This window comes from Lepisosteus oculatus, chromosome 15, assembly GCF_040954835.1.
Source record: "Lepisosteus oculatus isolate fLepOcu1 chromosome 15, fLepOcu1.hap2, whole genome shotgun sequence".
Classification (NCBI taxonomy): Eukaryota; Metazoa; Chordata; class Actinopteri; order Semionotiformes; family Lepisosteidae; genus Lepisosteus; species Lepisosteus oculatus.
In genome coordinates, this window is record NC_090710.1 from 20039539 (window position 1) to 20058449 (window position 18911).

Consider the following 18911-nt stretch of genomic DNA (forward strand, 5'->3'; position numbering starts at 1 on the left):
CAAAGCACAGGGCTGTTTACACCAGAAATTCACAAAAGAGTCAAAAGCTTCATCAAATATGTTGGATGTTATACCACAAAGACTTACTTTACCTACTTAAGACTCTAAAAGCAAACATCATCCTATAAGCATTAGAAAGCACCAACAATTTTAAAATACATACTAATTTAAACTACAGCATAACTTTAAAGCAGGCGGGTCATTCATACCTATATGGCTAGCCACTGCTCACAGCTCATGCATACTTCCATTTGCATGAAATGCATAGATACTGATCAATGAAAGACAATTTTGCAAGCATTTTTCCTGGCACACAGCTTTAGTTACTGTTTTTGCAAGAAAAATACTTCAATTTTATCAAGACATTTTTTTAAATTGATTTTTGGTTATTTTGCACATTTGTTTTGCAAAGAAAATCAGGTTTATGCAAAGACACAATTGTCACACAACCCTTGCTGTTCTAATCACAATATCTGCTCACACCAGAAATAAAAACCCAAACCCAACTACGTACAGCAGCAGGTAAAGACGGTTACATCTGGAAATTATCAGACAAGAAAAAAAGAATGTAAATCAAACTGTACACAACTTAAGACATTTGTGAAAGGGTAGCAGAACCCTGATTTATATGGATTTATACCGCATTCATCTCACTTGAAAGAGTTCATTTTATAATTGTGGTGCTTGAAAAGCATTACCCGTGACTTGCACAGAAAGAGATGCACAGCAAAGTAGTTGTTCATTTCTCGGAGAAATTAAATGTGCATCAGTATGGCGATTCAGATGACGGCAAGGTTGATGGAAAACGGGCAGCTTTTTAAAACTACTAAATCACTCAAGATTTTTTTTTAATGAAACTGAAAATGAGCTGTCCCCTCATGCATATCTACTGTGTCTTTGAAACTAATCAATACAAACCACATACTCACTCAAGGAGTTACGGCACACAATACTCCAAACTTCATCAAAAGTATCAATATATTAAAATGATTCAAAACACCTGGTTCACATTATTTCTTGCCATTACAAGCTGCCAGATAGAATTTCAGGATTTTGTACACAAATTCAGAAAAAAGCATCTCACTAAATAGTGCCATGTGTTTTTCCCAGAAGCCTTATACACACAGAAAACAAGACCTCTGCTTATGATACAAAACATGCTTAAATCAATATTATATTCTGATGTATTGATTAACGACTGAACTAAAGAAATTCCCCCATGCCTAGCGCTTATTTTGATGTTTGTACTGACAGTGAAAATCACCAATACAGTAATATCAAATGTGAAAATTGACTCTAATTCTACACAGAAAAATAGAAACAAAGATGGAAAAACACGCAAGAAATGGCCAAAATGTTTGTGTGCAATTAACAGGGTTCCTTTGCAGCTCACACTTGACGGTTTTTAAATTGTACAGTACATTAAAGTGTTCTGTACTTAAAAGAAATCGTCTTCTAAATCTTGCTTAAAACAGCCAACTGTATGTGAAAAATAAACGAAAATGAATACGAAAATTATTATATATAAAAGATTGTGAATGTCAATTTGTACTTTTTGGAATGGAAGCTTGTTTGCTGAAAACATTATTCCTACAAACTGGTATATCCCTTGTTTTGTCTCATACAATAATAACATTTTGCTATTGTTTAGTTTAGTATAGTTTCTTAAGTTTGTCACTAGTTAAAAAACACTGAAGAAGGAAGCGAAGGAAATCCGCTCTCCATCTCCAGAAGAAAGCACGAACTGAGAATGTATACATTTTGTATGAATCATAGAAGTTTATCGACTTAAATGAACTATACTTCAAACCTTATCTAGACCTACACATTGTAGATTGCTCATTACGTGTTGTATTTTAATCCAAAAAATATACAATGAACTGCCATGCTACTTGCCAGTACCGATGGTCTTTATTTGTACAGCGACAGTGGAAAAGTCATACTTAAGGTATAAAACACTCAGTAGTTTCCAACAGTAGGCAGGGACTTATTTGTGTACCCCTGTAGGTGGGCTTAGGAAACATTTGCATGTGAGAGCTCTGAAACCTGTCAAGCAGGAAGCGTTTCCATTGGTAACAGGACTGTAGTCCCAGACAGTATCTCGGTGATTCGAGGTAATAACGGCATGAGAAGACTAACAATGTAGCCTTGTCTTTCAACGTGTATCTTTTCACTGGCGCACATGGGCTCAAATTTTTAATGGCACAACAAAAACAAAAAAATACGGCACACTTCAAGAAAGACGAGCGCTCGACATGCCATTCTGCTGCACAAATGCAGACTGGGGAAAGGCCGTGACACCACTTTGTTATGGGGGTCCTGTTTTCTATAGAGGCGCCACAAGTTTCTGCTCTGCCCTTGTGGCACATGGTGACCTCTTTTTTTGCACAGCCCTGCCCAGAAAAGCTCTTTCAGGGCTGACAGTGTGTCAACTAAGCAATGTTCAGAAACAACAAGGTTTTCAAGCTTTGAAGAGTAAGTATATTATTATAGCCTGTAAGTATATTATAATAGCACACAGTGGCCTTTGCATTGCGTCTTGTACAGTCATTAGTATTTTAAAGCTATCGATCATTTTTTATTTCACTGACATGCAGAAATGAATCGTCACTGCATAATCGTCACCAGATAAGATTTAAACTAATGGCTGGTTGGTCTCCTCACCAGCCCACACCACTGCTGGGGCCAAAGGCCCTGAGCTGCACACCAGTTTCTTCTTTCTACACAGAAGGCGGGCCCGTCTCTCCCAGCCCACAAAGCAAACACCTGGCAAAGCTGCAACTCCTGCATGGCCCAGATTCTAGACAGCGGTTCCACAAGCAGGACAAACACAAGTGATACCCAGACAGCAGTGGAATCCGGAATCTAAAGGATTTGCAGTGATTCTCCTCCGGTATAGTTTACAACCACAAAAAAATCACCTGGATTATGAGCCCCTTTTCAAGCCCCCACTGCCCCTGAATGAGCTACAGGTGTGTTTCCAGTATTTTAGGGGAAAAACACTCTGCCATTGACGTGAAAAAAAAGCCCTTTTCCCAGTAGAGTAAAATGAAATTGCCAAAAAATGCTTATTGTGCATTTAGCTCTGTTTAAGACGGCTGTCCAGTAAGCACATTTTATTTTAATGCACATTAACTTGTTAAATAAGCTGCAAATTTAAGTCAATGTTGACGTTAAATAAGACTTAAGTTCAAATGTTGAACGTATCCACTCTCAAAATCACACTGCATGCTCTGAAATCTACTGCAACAGGCGACACAGTAAAATAGTGAAAAAAGTGAACAGTGCACTCTGACAAATGGAAATTGTGCATAAACATAACTGTTCACACATTCACAATTAAAGCGCTCTTTAGAACTAAAGAAAATTAAGACAACGTTGAACTCCACTGTTACAATATTCCATGAGCTCAAGGTGAAGGGTTTTAGTGGATCATGGTGCACGTTGGTTTTTATTATGAAGCCACAACCTGGAACTCCATCACTCCTGCAAATGTGTGCCTTTCTCCATTTTGTTAACACTACACAACAGTCATCGGAGCACTGCCCCTTTTATTTGAGAAAAAAATGATCGAAGGGTTTGTAAACTGAGTCATCTGTCAACAGTAATGTTGTACAAAAACACTTGTATTACTCAAATGGGAACTAAGCCCTGCACTTTAGCCTGACCTGATGAGTGATGAATGATGTTTATATCCCGTCAGGTCACCAATGAACCACAATGTAGCACAGTCACAGGTGCAAAATTACGTTATGTAATTACAATAAACATTAAAGTATACTTTTACAGCTCTTAACTTACTAAAGTTTAGGATCCTAGCAAATCTGACATCAACTGACAATTAAAGAAACTTTCTGCACGCCCAGCCCGATTCAGGGTAAAGGAGAGAGCAGGAGCATGGGAGCGCATTCCTGGGACAAGAGCCTTGGATACCAGCAGACCGGATGCATAATTCAACCAGTGCCGAGGACAAAAAGGCCCTTTTTTGCCCCTTAGATGCAACAGCATTTTTTTCGCATTCCTCGAACAAGTATATAATAGCAGATCTGCCATATCTGCAAAATCGCTTAAAACTAAATGTGCTTATTGAGGATTCGGGGGAAAAAAATACATTGTTATTGTAGCCATCGGCATAGCTGAAATATCAGCTGTGGTGGAGGAGAGGGAGACACTAAGGCAAGCTCCCACAACCACAATTCCTACTTTATTTTAAACACAAACAGAAAAACACGACCAAAGTTAAAGAAAAATGCAAGGTATTCCTGTTTTGCAATTCATGGATTTTTAGGTAGCCTCTCCCTGTCACACCTATGTAACCTAGCTAAACTAGGATACCTTATTTCAAAGTCAAAACCTCCCAAAATAATAAGAATTCGACTTCCAGGCAAATACTTGAAGGCTAGAGTTTTTTTTCATTAATACTACTGCAAAGACACTTACACTAAACCACTCCTAGATCTAAAGGACTGCTTATAACAATATAAATGATGCTCTTTACCCTCTGAAACCCCCAAGATAAGTTAAAATACAAGTTAAAAGAAATAAGTTAAAAACCTCACACTGTAAAATTCAGCACTAATTAAGTTAGGAGCTCTCTCCCTGGTGCATTTCAGTCAATTATACACTCATTGGTTTGCCCTCCTAAACAGTATTAGTTACTGTACTTCCTCTGTGTACAGGCACAGCTGTCGCTGTATGGCTTTAACCCATTAAATGTACTTTTTTTTCTGTGAGAGAAAGAGCAGATCAAAGATGGCTTTCTTTTTACAACTGGGCCTGAGCCTTAGGGCTGTTATGAGCGGCTGGACAATAAAGAATGTGCTGTTTCGCCCAGGCAAGTACAAAGTGCCAGTGTAGGCGTTTTGTTCTCTGGCTGGCAGTCGTCATAAAGCTTTCCTCACAAAATGAAAACCAACACAAAAAAAATCACCTTCTTTTAGAACTTACCTTTTAAGCTACAGTGCATTTAACCACACTGTACCCAAATAAATACATGAATCATCCCCTTTCGCATTTTCTACATACGCAGAGGCATTTCATGATCACAGCACACTGAACGGTGCATTAACAACACAAACAGCACAAAGGAAGGATTCCACTGATAACAGCACAGCCAGACCATGTTTCTAAAAAGTAATCATCCCTACATTATTATTCTATTTAAAATAAATATTAAAAATTATTTTAAATAAGGTATACAAACATGCTTAAAATCTTAATGCCACAGCCTGTGCTTATGCAAAAACGCTGGAGCCACCACTTCTGGAGTTAACCAACTGTAAATACGTAGCCTAAGCTGTGTAACCCCACCACATTCAGGTATTAGCACAGCACGAACTGCAGAGATACAAGCTGCAAACAGTAAGCATTCACCTCTCTTACGAAGCAGAAGCTTCAAACAACCTTAACGCAACGTCAGTTGATCAAAAAGAGCTTTACCTTGTAGAAGGAGGTTCGGCGTCAGAGTTTTTACAGCCAGACGGGTTCTGCTGTCTCTGAGAATAATCCTCCTTCTTCCTTCCTTGCACAGGGACATTCTGAAAAGCATTTAGAACAGAACACTTTCTAATGACAGACTAGAAGAGTTTCCAACCGAAAGAAAATCTGTAATTATCAAAACTTCTATTTGAGGGCTTGGTCGGCTGGACTGAGATGTAAATCTCATCACGGTCCTATTTTGCCTCTAGACTTACCAAAAGTTAAGACATTTTCAAGTTAGTACTCAGCTCATAAAACCTCTTCCTTTTTTTTCCCCCAATCTCTGGGTGTGTCTGAATTAGCTTGGATTAATGTTTGACTAAGCCTCTATGTTTCTTTAAATTTCTATTACTCACATATCCTGCCTGTCTAAACATGGTTTAAAATGTCACTACTGACTATAATTGATTGGATCCTGTAAAAGCTACACAGATAAGCTCTGCAATTTATTGTATGAATTAATAATAGTTTAACAATAGTTTGTTAAAAAATACAAATACAACATTAAGTGAAGTTTACCAAAAGCTACTAAAAATGTTACAAATGTTATTTTAGTTTTTAATGACTCATAAAGCATTTTACTTAATGTTGTACATAAGTTTTCAAAGGGTTCATATGTGAAATTATTATAAAGTATTGAATTCAAACAAGAACTTGTATTTAGATGCTGAGGGTGTGTAGACCATTTCCATGTTACTACAACGCTGTGTGACCAGTTTTATTGTAATAAACACAGCAATACTGAGTGTTCAACCAGATATTCATTGTCTAGTCTTCACCAACACTCTAAAAATGCATTTTATTATTTTGTTTTTTATTTATTTCACTTGCATTCTGCTGGGTTTCCAAAATAAATCATCCAACTATATTGTTCTTCCCAAATTTAAATAGTTTTGAAAGGCACATAGGGAAAATTTTTGGGATACTACTTTAATACAATCGTGTTTACAGATTTGAATTTAGGGATTTCATCTGTCCTTCCAAGCTTCATTTTTTTTCCTTGAAAGCTTCCCTAACCGCAGATGACTAATTCAAGGGTAGCAGAAGAAATACTGCCAAATTGTGCCCAACCTGGTATTTTCTGTGACAGCTGGGGTAATTATCATCATTCTTTGTTGTTTTGATTAAAGATCTACTGCAAATTTACAAATATGGTACAAAATAAGAAGCTGAGCAAACATGGACATCGGCTTGATTTTGATAAGTTATACTAGGGAAAAGCACAGCTGCTCATAAAAAATGCTTTGGAAAAAGAATGGTTAGTTGTGGCAAGTTATACATGGAAATACCAGACTAAAACAGCTGTGTTTCAGATTAATGGAAGCTTTTTCTCTTTGGCTTCAAAGCCGGTATATTAATTTATTTTATCTGCAACGTCTTACAAATAAATCAGAACAGAGGAACGGATCAGACTTTTAATTCACAAAGCAGAAAATAGAACCATTTCCTGATAGCTGAGTCAGAAAACTGTCTCGCACAATCTTAGCTTTTGGAAAAGCAAAAAGTTCTAAATATTTCAAATAACTGTATGCTTTTATCCTCCCTGACTTTGTCCTTTTTATAATGATTGAACAAGCATTTGACATGAGGATACAAACATTTTGTGTGCTCTGACCTGTCCGTGGAAATCGGCCGATGGAGACGATCTGGACCTCTCATGGATATAAGAAATTTTCTCTTCCATCCCTGAATCCAGGATGTTGTCGGCTGAGTGGTACCTCCCCGAAGGTCTCGCTTCCGAGAGCTTCCTCTGCTCATTCCACGTGGCTTCATACTCTGCAAAAGTGCCTAATCGCTGCTGTTCCAGCATTATATACCTTTCTGTGGCCCTTGCACGGACATTATAGCCACCCTGATCCTCCTCCAGAGCACCCAATGAGCAGCCATAGCCCAACGAAGCAGCGCGTGACCTCTGCTCGTGCCACGACTCCTCCGTCTCGCCGTGGTGCAACTTCCTGGAGAGCCTCCCTTCGCCGTGTTCTTCGCAGGAGCTCTGCAGCGCTGGTCTCGAGAGCGGTTTAGGGAAGGCAGACTTGGACGTGCCCTCAAAGAACTTGCAGCGATCCGCGAACGACGTGGCCTTGTCCGGATAAGGATGAGTCTTTGTCACTCCTACCTCGTTTATCTTATCTGGCTCCGAGTACGATCTTACCTTTTGCTCTGCCGTGAAGCGCTTTCTGCCTCCGATTCGGGATACCTGGGCAGCACCGCTTCCCGTGGCAGAGCTAGCTCTGCTCCGTGGGGCCTCGGAGGAGCTGAGCGCGGGGTTGACGTCTTTACGTGCAAGAGCAGAGGACGAGTAGGTGGGCAAGGCATCCGGTACCGGAAGTTCAAGTAGCACAGGTTCCAGATCTCTCCTCTTGAAAGATGTAGCTCTGAGGACTCTGGCCTGAGCTTCTTTCAGGTGATCTTTGTAGGTGCTGGAGAAGGAGCCATCAGAGGACGAGGTGGAGCTCTCCGTCGACTCGCCCTTCCAGACCTCTGCGTCTTCTTCGGCTTCGCTGGGACCCGTCAGGGTGGCGGAGCTTTTGCTCTTCTGCAGCTGAGCTCGTTTCATCTGGATTTCATTGCGTAAAGTGGTGGCGTAGCGGTCACTACGCCTCACCTGTTTCGCGGTAAGAGGGTCGACAGCCTCTTGCCGGGCACAGCCGCTCTGAGGTTCTGAAGGGTGGCCAGCTGTACTCAGGCTCTCTTGAGCCAGAGAGTGAAGCATCGGAGTTTTCTGCGGACTGATCTTCTCTTCCCCTTCAGTCAACCATAGTTCTTTCTGTTGGTCTGTTTGCTGGATGCCCCCATACTTCTTCAGGTCATCATGCTTGTTGGGAGGATAGCTCATGTAATTAATTTCCATATTATATACATTGTTCCTCTTGTGCCCTCCTCTATCCTCAACATTAGATTTCACTGCTGGGGTGTCTTGTACAGAAGCTGAAATTGACCTGTCATGAACATTCTCTTGTTTATAATACCCATTACTGTCCTTGATATCGGGATGAGGTTGCTGCTGTTGAGGTAGTAGGCACTTGGCCTTGCTGACCTTTTGAGCACCTGAAAAACTCTTTTCACTTAACACGGCAGCTGACTCGATCCCTGTGCTGCCTTTCCAGCCCTCCACCTTCACCAGCGATGCCTGAGAAACAGTCTGGGCAGGCTGCCTGGCTGTAATGCAGTAATATCGACTATGCCCAGTGCCCTCCATATTTTGATCCATAGGAGGACTGGATAAGGAAGTACTAGAAGTCCTCACCTGAGCCTGATTATAGTGCTGACTGAAGCTGTCAGTAGGCAGCTCTTGCATGCTGCTGTAGTAGTTGCCTACATTCTGCTGCTTTGGTACAGAGGTTGATCGAGGTTGCTGATACAAGGCGCTTTCATCGCTGTACTGGCGTTGGTGGTAGGGCACATAGTTGTACGGATTTTGCCCTGCCCGAATGTCTGTGCTTGACAAGGAGAATGACTTGTTTGCATTCAACTGGTTGTTGTTGTAACTGTCCAGTGAAATGTAAGGAGGGAGGGTTTCGTTCTTGGGAGAGGGGTTATAATTCCGCCTGGCCTCGTGTCCTCTTTCATTGGCACGGTAGGCTTTCTGTTGGTTTTCACTCAGTTCACCAGACACCCAGTCCCCCGATCTGGCCTGAGGCTTCTGCAGGTTATGAGGGTAAGAGGGTGTCTCGGCTGTCTCCGAGTAAGGGACCGCCAGTCCCTTCTCGTGAACTTTAGTTGCCGCAAAGCTGTCACTGCGCACCGGCGGAGGAGGCGGGGGAGGCGAGGGGCTGCGCTTCTTCTTCTCGGGGATGTGCCACACGGGGCCGAAGCTGGACCTCCCCGAGCTGGAATACCGGGACCCGGGCTGCTCGTCCGTCCGGGGGCTCTCCCTGCCTCCAGTCCCGGCGGGCAGCTGCAGATACCCCTGCCGGTCATCGCTCAGGCTCTGGCTGTGCCTCCCATTGCTGTGCCTGCCCGCGTCCCACTGGCCCACCTTGTGCAGCATGTTCTCCGTGGAGGCGGCGTTGCTCTTGGACAGGGTGTAGTCCGGGGTGCTGGAGCTGGTGGAGAAGGAGCTGTAGGCCGAATCTCTCTTGTTGCCATGGCCGCTGCCCCCCAGGTGGTCGATGCTGGTGTTGGACTTGGCCGGGGACAGGCGGCCGGGCGGGTAGGGGTGGGAGGAGTGCTCTAGGCTGTCCATGCTGCCAAGGGAGCTGAACTGATCTGACGCACGCCGAAGGTTCGGCTGATCCCATGAGCCGGTGAGGTCATGTGAAGATGAGCTAAAAAGCACATACAGACAGCGTTAAAGAGAAGCGGTCAGTCAAAAGGAGATACCTGTAAGATCGTCTTCTTCCCAGGTTGGAAACAACATTCTTAGCCAGGGAATAAACTAATATTAGGAGAAAAAAATATATATAGGTGATTCCCGACATACAAGTAACAGAGGCAATGGCAATGGGAATTCTAGCAAAAGTGACCAAGGAATAGAAGAAGTATCTTTATTCAACAAGTCATTACCAGTGAAGCCCAAGAATCGTTAAAATGCAGCCTTACTCACACTGTAAAAATTCTTAGATGAATGAGTCCGTTAAACAATGTTGAATAAATGGTGGAATTACATTCCTATTCTTTGACATTGATACCTGGCACACAAATTTAAGCTACCAAGTCAGAAGACATGGCAAAAATCATTTTGACACAAGTCATCATTTCACATCTCATTCGTAACACATTAGAAGAAAACTCACAAATTATTTTAAATGAAAAAAAAAGGACTTAATTTACAAGCTGCAACTTTTACCCTTCACTACCTTTAAAATTCCACATTAAAATATCAGAAGGGGAAGACAGTGCAGGTGCTGGGGACTGCCCAGGTGACATGGCCACACTCATTGCTGGGAAACGCAGGCCAACTCACCTTGCATCGTATCTCGTGTGCCAGACAGTTGTGGGTGTTAATTGTGTTTTTGCAGCTTCTGATTGGTTCTCTGTGAACTTGGTCGAGTGCCAGGAGTGGGGCCTGCTTACCGGTTCATTCCTCCTAGAAAGAGACAACAAGTAGCACATGATTATCGAGAGACCGAAAGATAACCTGCAGTGCGACTGGCCTGCAGTCACGTACGTAAATGTGTATACCTCCCTGCAATCCTTGTAAACATTTAACAATCGCAGCGATCCTTTTCAAAAACAACCAAAGATATGAATAGACCACAATTCAAATTTTCACTCAAGAAAGACATCAGCACAAAATACAGTCTTAATATAGTGTTTAACCTTGCTGGTGAAAAGTGATTTATTCAAATCTATAATTTGATTGCCTGTTTTGTCATCAGCATGCTTTAGTAATGAAGAGAAGTGGACAGCATGTCAGAAAAATGAAGAATATAGCTAATAACGAAGTGATGTGGTATTAGAGAGGTTTCTCCAATACAGTAGGTCACATTTCCTCTTTGTGATTCCATGTCCTAGAGGATGATTGTATTAATTCCCCAAAACATTTTGTATTATGTGCCAGATAATCGCACATCAGTTCTCTTCAATGCGCCCCAGTCAGCAAAGTATTTGCTGCAATCACTGTTAAAGCTGAGTGCCAGACTTGAATACAATTGGCGATGCTGGGAGGATCCAGGCCTGCGCATTATAAAACTGAAACAAAACAAACAATACCAGCATAACAACAAAAAAAGAATATTTAGTTACCCACAGTCACCAAAGCTGGCTTTTTCAGACAGAACTATGGTTGTGTGTGGACCCTCAGTTTCTGTTCTCTACCTGCATTCACCTTGAGCACATTTCCTTCACACCATGGCTGCCTGTACACACTGGCCAAGCCTTGCCTGTACCCCGCAGTGAAACTGCTCTGTGTGCCACAGCACGAACACTGTTGCTCTAGAGGTTGCTGTCTTGACAGGAGGCGATGATGAAAGGTATATTTTTACGTAGCTCATCTGAGGGCCACATCATTGGGACTGACTACATTTTGGCCACTTCTGTAGCATCACAGCTAACATCCATCCATTTTCTAACCCAGTGTGTGTTTGTGGGGGAGCTGGAGCCTATCCCAGCAAGCAATGGGTGCGAGCCAGCCCCTGGACAGGACCATCACAGGGCAGGTATGCCGTACAGACACAGACACTCACAGCCAGGGCCAGTTTTATCAGCATGCTTTTGGACTGTAGGTGGAAACCAGAACACCTGGAGGACTCCCATGTGGACATGGGGAGAGTACAAACTCCACACAGACAGCACCCCAGGTCCAGAATAGAGCACATGGCCCCAGCTCCACTCTACCACCTTCACAGCTAACGAATTTATGGAAAACAATTACACAATCATTTTACTTGTCTTACTGTTGAATATAACCTGTTGTCTCAGCAATAATAAATACAATTCCCTTAACTTGTTTTAATTCTGTAAAACATAATTATGTACATACATTGCTAATGCATAATGCTTCTTCTTAAAAGCATATACTTTATATACAGAGATATACTGCTGCATTTTCACCAAGTCTTACGTTCCCAACAAGGTATGAAAGTATAGTGTTTTTTATATTTTAAGTACCGAGCAATTACGCTTACTGATCGAATAAGATTGTTCTTTGAGATAACAAAATAGAGAGCTCAAGTCATGCGATTTCACCAAAACACCAATGTTGGATATTTTAGTTGAGCTAAAACTGCTAGAATGAGTGAAGGATGTACAGCTATTCAAGAAGAAATTAATTTAATTAAAATTAGAACAGTGAAAGTTATGACCAGGCCTCATGTGAGTAATGAACATTGCCATCGGCTCTATTGGATATGATGTGCATGAGATAAGATGCCTGCAGAATGAGATGTTCCGCAGATTACGTTATAGCAATCAGGAAAATGGCTCTAACAGAGAGATCACATCCTGGAACTCTACACACAAGCCCAGGACTCTCACATCTTCTGATCCACAGGAGTATAATATTCAAACTTCAGCAGCAATGACTGGAGTTCAACATTGGTGTGAAAATTACCTGCATGCTTATAAAATTACAGGAATAAAATGTTGCTGTTTTATTCATATAGTATTTGCCCAGACGTGACAGAAAACCACATCTGGAGATGTAATGGTGAACAGATGGTACTTTGTTGTACCTGTTGCCTTGTTCAACCCACTAGTTGGCAGTGAAACTTTTTTGCAGATTGAGAGCCACATTACTGCTTAAACTGAGCAGAGAATTTCTCTGTTCCTGCCGGCTGCTTCAAAAGTGTTCATTTTCAACCAGGACAATGCAAGACCACATAGTACTAGGATTACAATCATATGGTTTCAAGAAAACAGACCTTCCAAAAGGAGTCTATCCAAAGGCTGATCAGGTCTGTGCGTCTATGATACTGTAACTGAATTAATACTTTAGGACCTCCTTCCTGACACTGACTTTGACATTTTATCATTTCAATATCTGTGTTTAAAATATGTTATTCAATCCATCATACTTGAGTGTTTTGTAGATCAGTATATATTTTCAAATCTCTAGATAATATCCAAGTTCCAGAACATTAGTATTGTTAATATACAAGCACACATGTACACCATCACACAAACACTGACCATCTTAAGACGTCTTTAAAGCATATGATTGGAGCTAAGAATGCAGAAATGCAAACAGAGAACACAGAAAACCTACCCTTTGAAGCGACTCTTTCTGTTATGCATGTTTGAATAGAAAAAAAAAACATACAAAAAACATTAATTCAAATGAAGAACAGAAAGCCAGTACCATTTTTTTCAGACATGGCCTTAAAAAATAGATCACGTTGAAATCTCCACAGGTTCAGAAGAATTAACTGCAATTAACTGGAACAAATCTCTTCCATTTATGTTGGTCACTGTAGGCCGCAGAGTAAAATAAAAAACAAACAAACATTGATTTCCACTACAAAGTTTTCTCTTTACCCCCGTTGGTGACACACTGCCCATCAGGGAAGCAAGTATTCAAAACAATTTGCGTTTGAGTCTCAGAAGAGAGATGGCTTTTGTTTTTTCTGTGGAGCACTAAACACCCTGGTGTTTCCAAGCATTCTGAAGGAAACTAGTCTAACATGGAATGGGTCTGTTACTTTTATCTCTGCAGTGATCGTTTAACTTTGGAAAGGCAAAAAAAACCTGGAAGCCTAGGAGAAAATGGGAGAAAAAGGCATAGTCAGCACTGGCAACACACTGAACAATTCACATTGAGTACGAAGCCAGGAACACTGAGACATGAACGAGGCACTACCACAAGGTATGGGATGCACATGACTGGTACGATGGGGAGCATGATATCACTACGCAGCAGAGAGCATGGGGTGACAGATATGACTGCGGATATGAGCCGAGGGGTGGGGTTGGTGTGGCAGAGATCTGGTTATGCCGATACCATACCTCATGGAGCTTCGCAAAATCTTCGTGAGAAAGCTCCTGGCCACGTGAACATCGCTCTCTGATGGCATTTTCTGTGCTACAATATCCACCATTTTCATCTTCCTGGGTAACAGGGAGGAGGAACACACAGTGGATTACTCAGGTTTATGATGCTGGGTGTTGGGGACTAGGGCACTCGGTGTACAGCCCTGAATGGGCAGTCGGCCGCGTCGGCTGAAACGATATCACCTTAACAAGAGAGCAGACCCCACCCTGAGAGCACTGGGGCCTCCCATTAACTGCAGCCAATGAGGCTGGAAGTCCGCGTTATTCCCTTGCAGAAATAGACAAGATGGAAAAAACACAAAACACATTGGTTCATGTGCTAAAAGGTAGAGAGGAGTTGTACACGTGACTAGTAACTGTCTATGTCTTTACTAAATCTTAAACATCTTCATTAGGTTCAAAATATGGCTAGGAAGAGAAGCATATTTCTTCAAACGATTCAGTATCTGATTGGTGGTTGCCAAATGAGTACATAATATGTTGCCAAATAAGGTAAATAACATATGGTGTTTACCATAAATAAGTTATATTTCCCACAGTGTCTTATTCATTTTTACCTCAAAAAAATTAGGAAGTCTTAAAATAAGTTTTTTTTTAATCCATTCCTCCCCCCCCCAACTTATTTCAGCTTCTAAAGGTGTAAAGCACCCCCCTCAGCAGAAAGCCCTCATTCCTCAGTGCCTGATCTCCCATTGATTCAGGAAAGCAGGCTGGCTTGAACATTTCCAAAAGTTAATGAGTCCTTAAGCCTTAACAGACAAAAGGCTGTGGGGTCTAGCTGCTGCATGAAGAGGTAATTGCAGGACCGCACCGCAGTACACTGCACCTGGTGCTGGGGAAATAAAAGGCTTAATTCCACATTTTCTTTTTTTTTTTTTTTACAGTCCATGTGGCATTTGGCATTTGAACCCAGGTCCACAGCACTGCGAGAGGAAGCATCGCTTTCCACCTTGAAATTCTTTGAGACAAAAGGCGCTATATCATAATTGAAAGATGTGTGGACAGAATAGGCTCCTATTCTCTTAGCAGAGCAGACAGAAGAATCGGATTTCATGATGTAAATTCCAGATCATTACAATCATACCACGTTCTGTGTATTTGGAAACATTTAACTTCAGGTGTGACAGAACGAGTGAGAAGCATGGCTTCACGCAAGAAATTAACTACTATCACCTCACTGGGCAGAACGCAAGCTAGACGGGCCGGATACCTTGCTCTGGTTAGCAGGCTTTCATTATCTGGGCAGCAATTACAGATTCAAATCTTGAAAAACTCAAAAGATTTGGGAGTATTTTTAAAAAAATAATACAGCGACATTTTAAACTGATCAGAAAATGTTCTGTATGGATGAAAGAACACAGCTTTATCATATTTAGTACATTATGTTCTACTATTTGAATATTGGATGCAGCCTACCATACAAGGGAAGCTCAAATTAATACATACCCTCTTGACAGAGCAGGCAGTATTTCCACCCTCAATGCAACTTTCATCCCACATTTACTATGACATTGCCCAGTACAGAAAGCAAGGTGCATTACAAACACTATCAGAAACAAAGGAAAGGAAGGATAGTACATTCAGAAAATCAGAAAGCGGAACCACTGACAGCACAGAACAGAAAAAAAACCGAGGAGAACACACAAGTGTTGATAAACCTTATGAAATACTTTCTGCCCATGAAAAGCAACTTCCACCCGGGCTCGGTTTAACACTCCGGCCTCGCTCTGCTGTCACACACGCGTGGTGACCTCGGCGTACCACCTCACGCCTTTTCACTGCAAACTGTGAGTAACCCCCACTGCAATCATGCCAGGGGGGGCACCCATAGCAGTTTGACTATTTACAACGGATCTGTTTTATGGAACAGTCCAGTATTGGGTACTGAAATGTACAAATGTCCTCCAATGTTTAGGGTCCTGCATTTTTTAAATGTATGCTATATTTGTGTTGAATTATTCCTATTTTAAAACTTATTCATCCAATCATCAATAATACTTTTAGCATTGTCCATGTTTTTTAAATGTTCTTTCTTTTTCCGTCTCTATCTCATGGACTGCAAGCTGCTGCTGCTACCCTCCCTTGCTCCCTACCCCTCACCGTGATCAGATCACACACACACACACACACACCCCGTTAACCATTCCTTCCTCACTACAGTATCCAATCCAATAATGGCTTTATCCAATACAGGATGGTGGGGGAGCCGATCTCTGCAAGCAGGGGAAGCAAGGCAGGGTACACCCCAGACGTGACGCACACAGACGCTCACACACTCTCACCAGCGCTAAATCTCCCAGGGGCTCAGGAACCTACCAGCATGTCTTTGGACTGTGGGAGGAAACCCGTGCCAATACAGGGAGAACATACAGACTCCACACAGACAGCACCCCGGGTCCAGAATTGAACCCAGGTCCACAGCGCTGCGAGTAGAAGCGTCGCTTCCACCTTGAAATTCTTTGAGACAAAAGGCGCTATATAATAAATGAAAGAAAGTGTTGTCAATAATTCTTATTCTTCTCTGAAGTATCCATTCAACAACAATGTATTTTAAAATGCTAACTAATGCAAATTCAGCTGTACACAAGAGTGTTTTCTTTATATTTTGGTCTTTTTTAGCCAGTAGTATTTTGAAATATAGAAACACAGGCTGGCATGAAAAAATGTTGATGGGACTTTTTGAAAAACATGACATCAAATGGGGAATTAAGGGTCTGAAAGATAACATACACTTCAGTTACTAAGTTAAAAGTGAACACGTATATATATAAAAGCTAGGCTCATGGGAGAGACTAGGACAGCTAACAAACTACTCAAATTTTAGTATTAAAATAAGCAAATAATAAGCAAATCAGCTGAAGCAAAGTGTGTTACCAGCTAGAACGTATTTCAAAGCCTGAATTACGGAAAATTACTGACGGCATAAATCATAGAGGCTATAAACAGCAGCAGTAAAAGCTTACTACTCAAGTCAAGAATTTTTGCAAGATCACAATATTTGCAAGTTAATAAATCAAAATGAGTTTATGGATCCGATGCTTTTGAACAGTTTAAGACCAGTGGTATACAAATGCCCCCTTGTGGCAGATCATGATAATAAAAACTTGATCTAAGCTTTTGTTTAGACACACGCCTACAAAAGGTAAAATCACCATTTGCACTAACAGTGTTTCTCCAAACACAATTTATGTACGTAAAAACTGTATCATAACAGGATAATAATAAATAGCGTGTAAAAAAGTTCCATTTTACTGTTTTTCAAAAGATTTTGAAAAATGATTTTTCTTCTGTGAATGATGTTTCTTTTGCATTTGGCAGTCTTCTGTCAACACATCCCAAAAGAGGCCCTCTAATGTTAATATGTCTAGTGCCCACTGCGTTTTTAAAATGAACATGCAAGCGTATTTATAGTGTCAGTATACTGGATATGAGGATGTATATTGCATTCATCCCGTTTCAAAACCAGGTGGATGCTGCACATTGGTGGTGGTGGAGGGGAGTTCCCATTACCTGTAAAGCGCTTTGAGTGGAGTGTCCAGAAAAGCGCTATATAAGTGTAAGCAATTATTATTATTATTCTAAAACCCTAGTTCACGGTCCTGTGGTCTCAGACTCTCGGGTCGCGCCGGGCTCCAGTGTCGTATCTCTACCTACCCTACCCTCTTGGCCTCTCCACTCCTCCTGCCCCCCCTTACCTTCAGCACCCCCAGTCCTCCCATTTCCACAGCCCATTCAGCCTCTCCGCTTGCTTCCCAGTACTGGAGCGAGCTACAGCCTTATGGCACCTGCGTAGGGCTCAATTGTCAAGCCCCCACCTGCAGTCAATCAGCTCTCTAACTCCAACCCACAATAACTTACATTGTGCCACATCAGTGGTTTTGCTTTTTGAGCTGGGAATGCACCTCGCTAATGGCATCTTCCTGGTAAACATGGGATACTAAAGGGTGTTTACATTTCCATTCGGTACGAACACCGTCTACACTTTCTTTTAGGTATTTAATTGTGTGTGCCATTTGAAGAGGTTTTCCAGTTTTGCAGCAGCCTATAGAATGTTGAGCATTGCCCTAATTTGCCCTGTCCCTAATTTTAACATATACAACACAGTGCCATTGACTGTTTGATAATCATCTTATTAATTTACTTTTACCATGTTGCACTTGGATGGCTTTTCCTTGCATTAAAACTGGAGAAGATGATGTTATAAATAATAATAAAAATATTCGATAGTATTTATAAGTGGAGACGCATCTTCTCCTTTAGCAGGTTTTCTGTAGCCAATCAGGGATATTTAAAACTGCTTGCCTCCTTAATCATGCAAATGCTGAAAACACAGCATGTTTGCCTCACATGGCGCTTGCAATTGAGATGCAAATAGGCTCTTTTCAACAGCTCTATCGTCAGGGCTACAGCTGTGCAGCCAGAGATATTCCAAGGCAGTCGAGCTAATGCAGCAGGGAGGGGAACAGCCTCTGCTGACCTCCTGCTCTTTAGGTTAGTAGTCAGTTGGTTCTCAAAAAAATTGGAAAGATTAACAAGTGATCGTGCTCCACACATTCATGCACTATGCAGAACCAGCCAGGGTTTCTAAAATGTGGTGAAAGGATGAAGTGCAAGTCAGTGTAAAAATCTGCACTGCTGTAGCACAACACCTGTTCCATGTAATGCTCGGAGGGATATAGTGATGTAAAAATGGATAATTGTTAAAGGTTTGCAAAGAAAATAAAAAAAAATCATCCTATATTGAGTCATAAAACATGGACAATGATCTGCTGTTGTGGATTACCTGATTTGGCACGTAAAGACTAGCATTTCGAACAAATCAGGTGAAATTTAACCATTATATTTAAAATACATTCAAAATATAACTGCATTAAAATATGTATCATTTAGCCTATGGACTACCATAGTTCTTATACACTGATCACATTTTAATTTTCTAATGACTGAACATGATACAGTCCATATAAAATTTGTTTCCTCGTTTATGTGCTAAAATTCCCCCC

General features: G+C 41.4%; 1 protein-coding gene across 9 annotated transcripts in view; it reads right to left on the minus strand.

The window, feature by feature from the left end:
• Positions 1 to 18911, minus strand: part of shroom2a (shroom family member 2a) — an 84623-nt gene that overhangs the window by 16083 nt on the left and 49629 nt on the right. For 7 of the 9 annotated variants that reach the window (XM_015363821.2, XM_015363822.2, XM_015363819.2 and 4 more), the window contains 5 exons: positions 13864 to 13965; positions 13127 to 13144; positions 10385 to 10507; positions 7094 to 9746; positions 5440 to 5537 (listed from right to left, as the gene is read on the minus strand). In XM_015363821.2, coding sequence (XP_015219307.2) covers positions 5440 to 5537; positions 7094 to 9746; positions 10385 to 10507; positions 13127 to 13144; positions 13864 to 13965 — 2994 coding nt within the window. The remainder of the gene's footprint in view (positions 1 to 5439; positions 5538 to 7093; positions 9747 to 10384; positions 10508 to 13126; positions 13145 to 13863; positions 13966 to 18911) is intronic. The other 2 variants (XM_006639112.3, XM_015363824.2) reach the window with 2 other exon arrangements.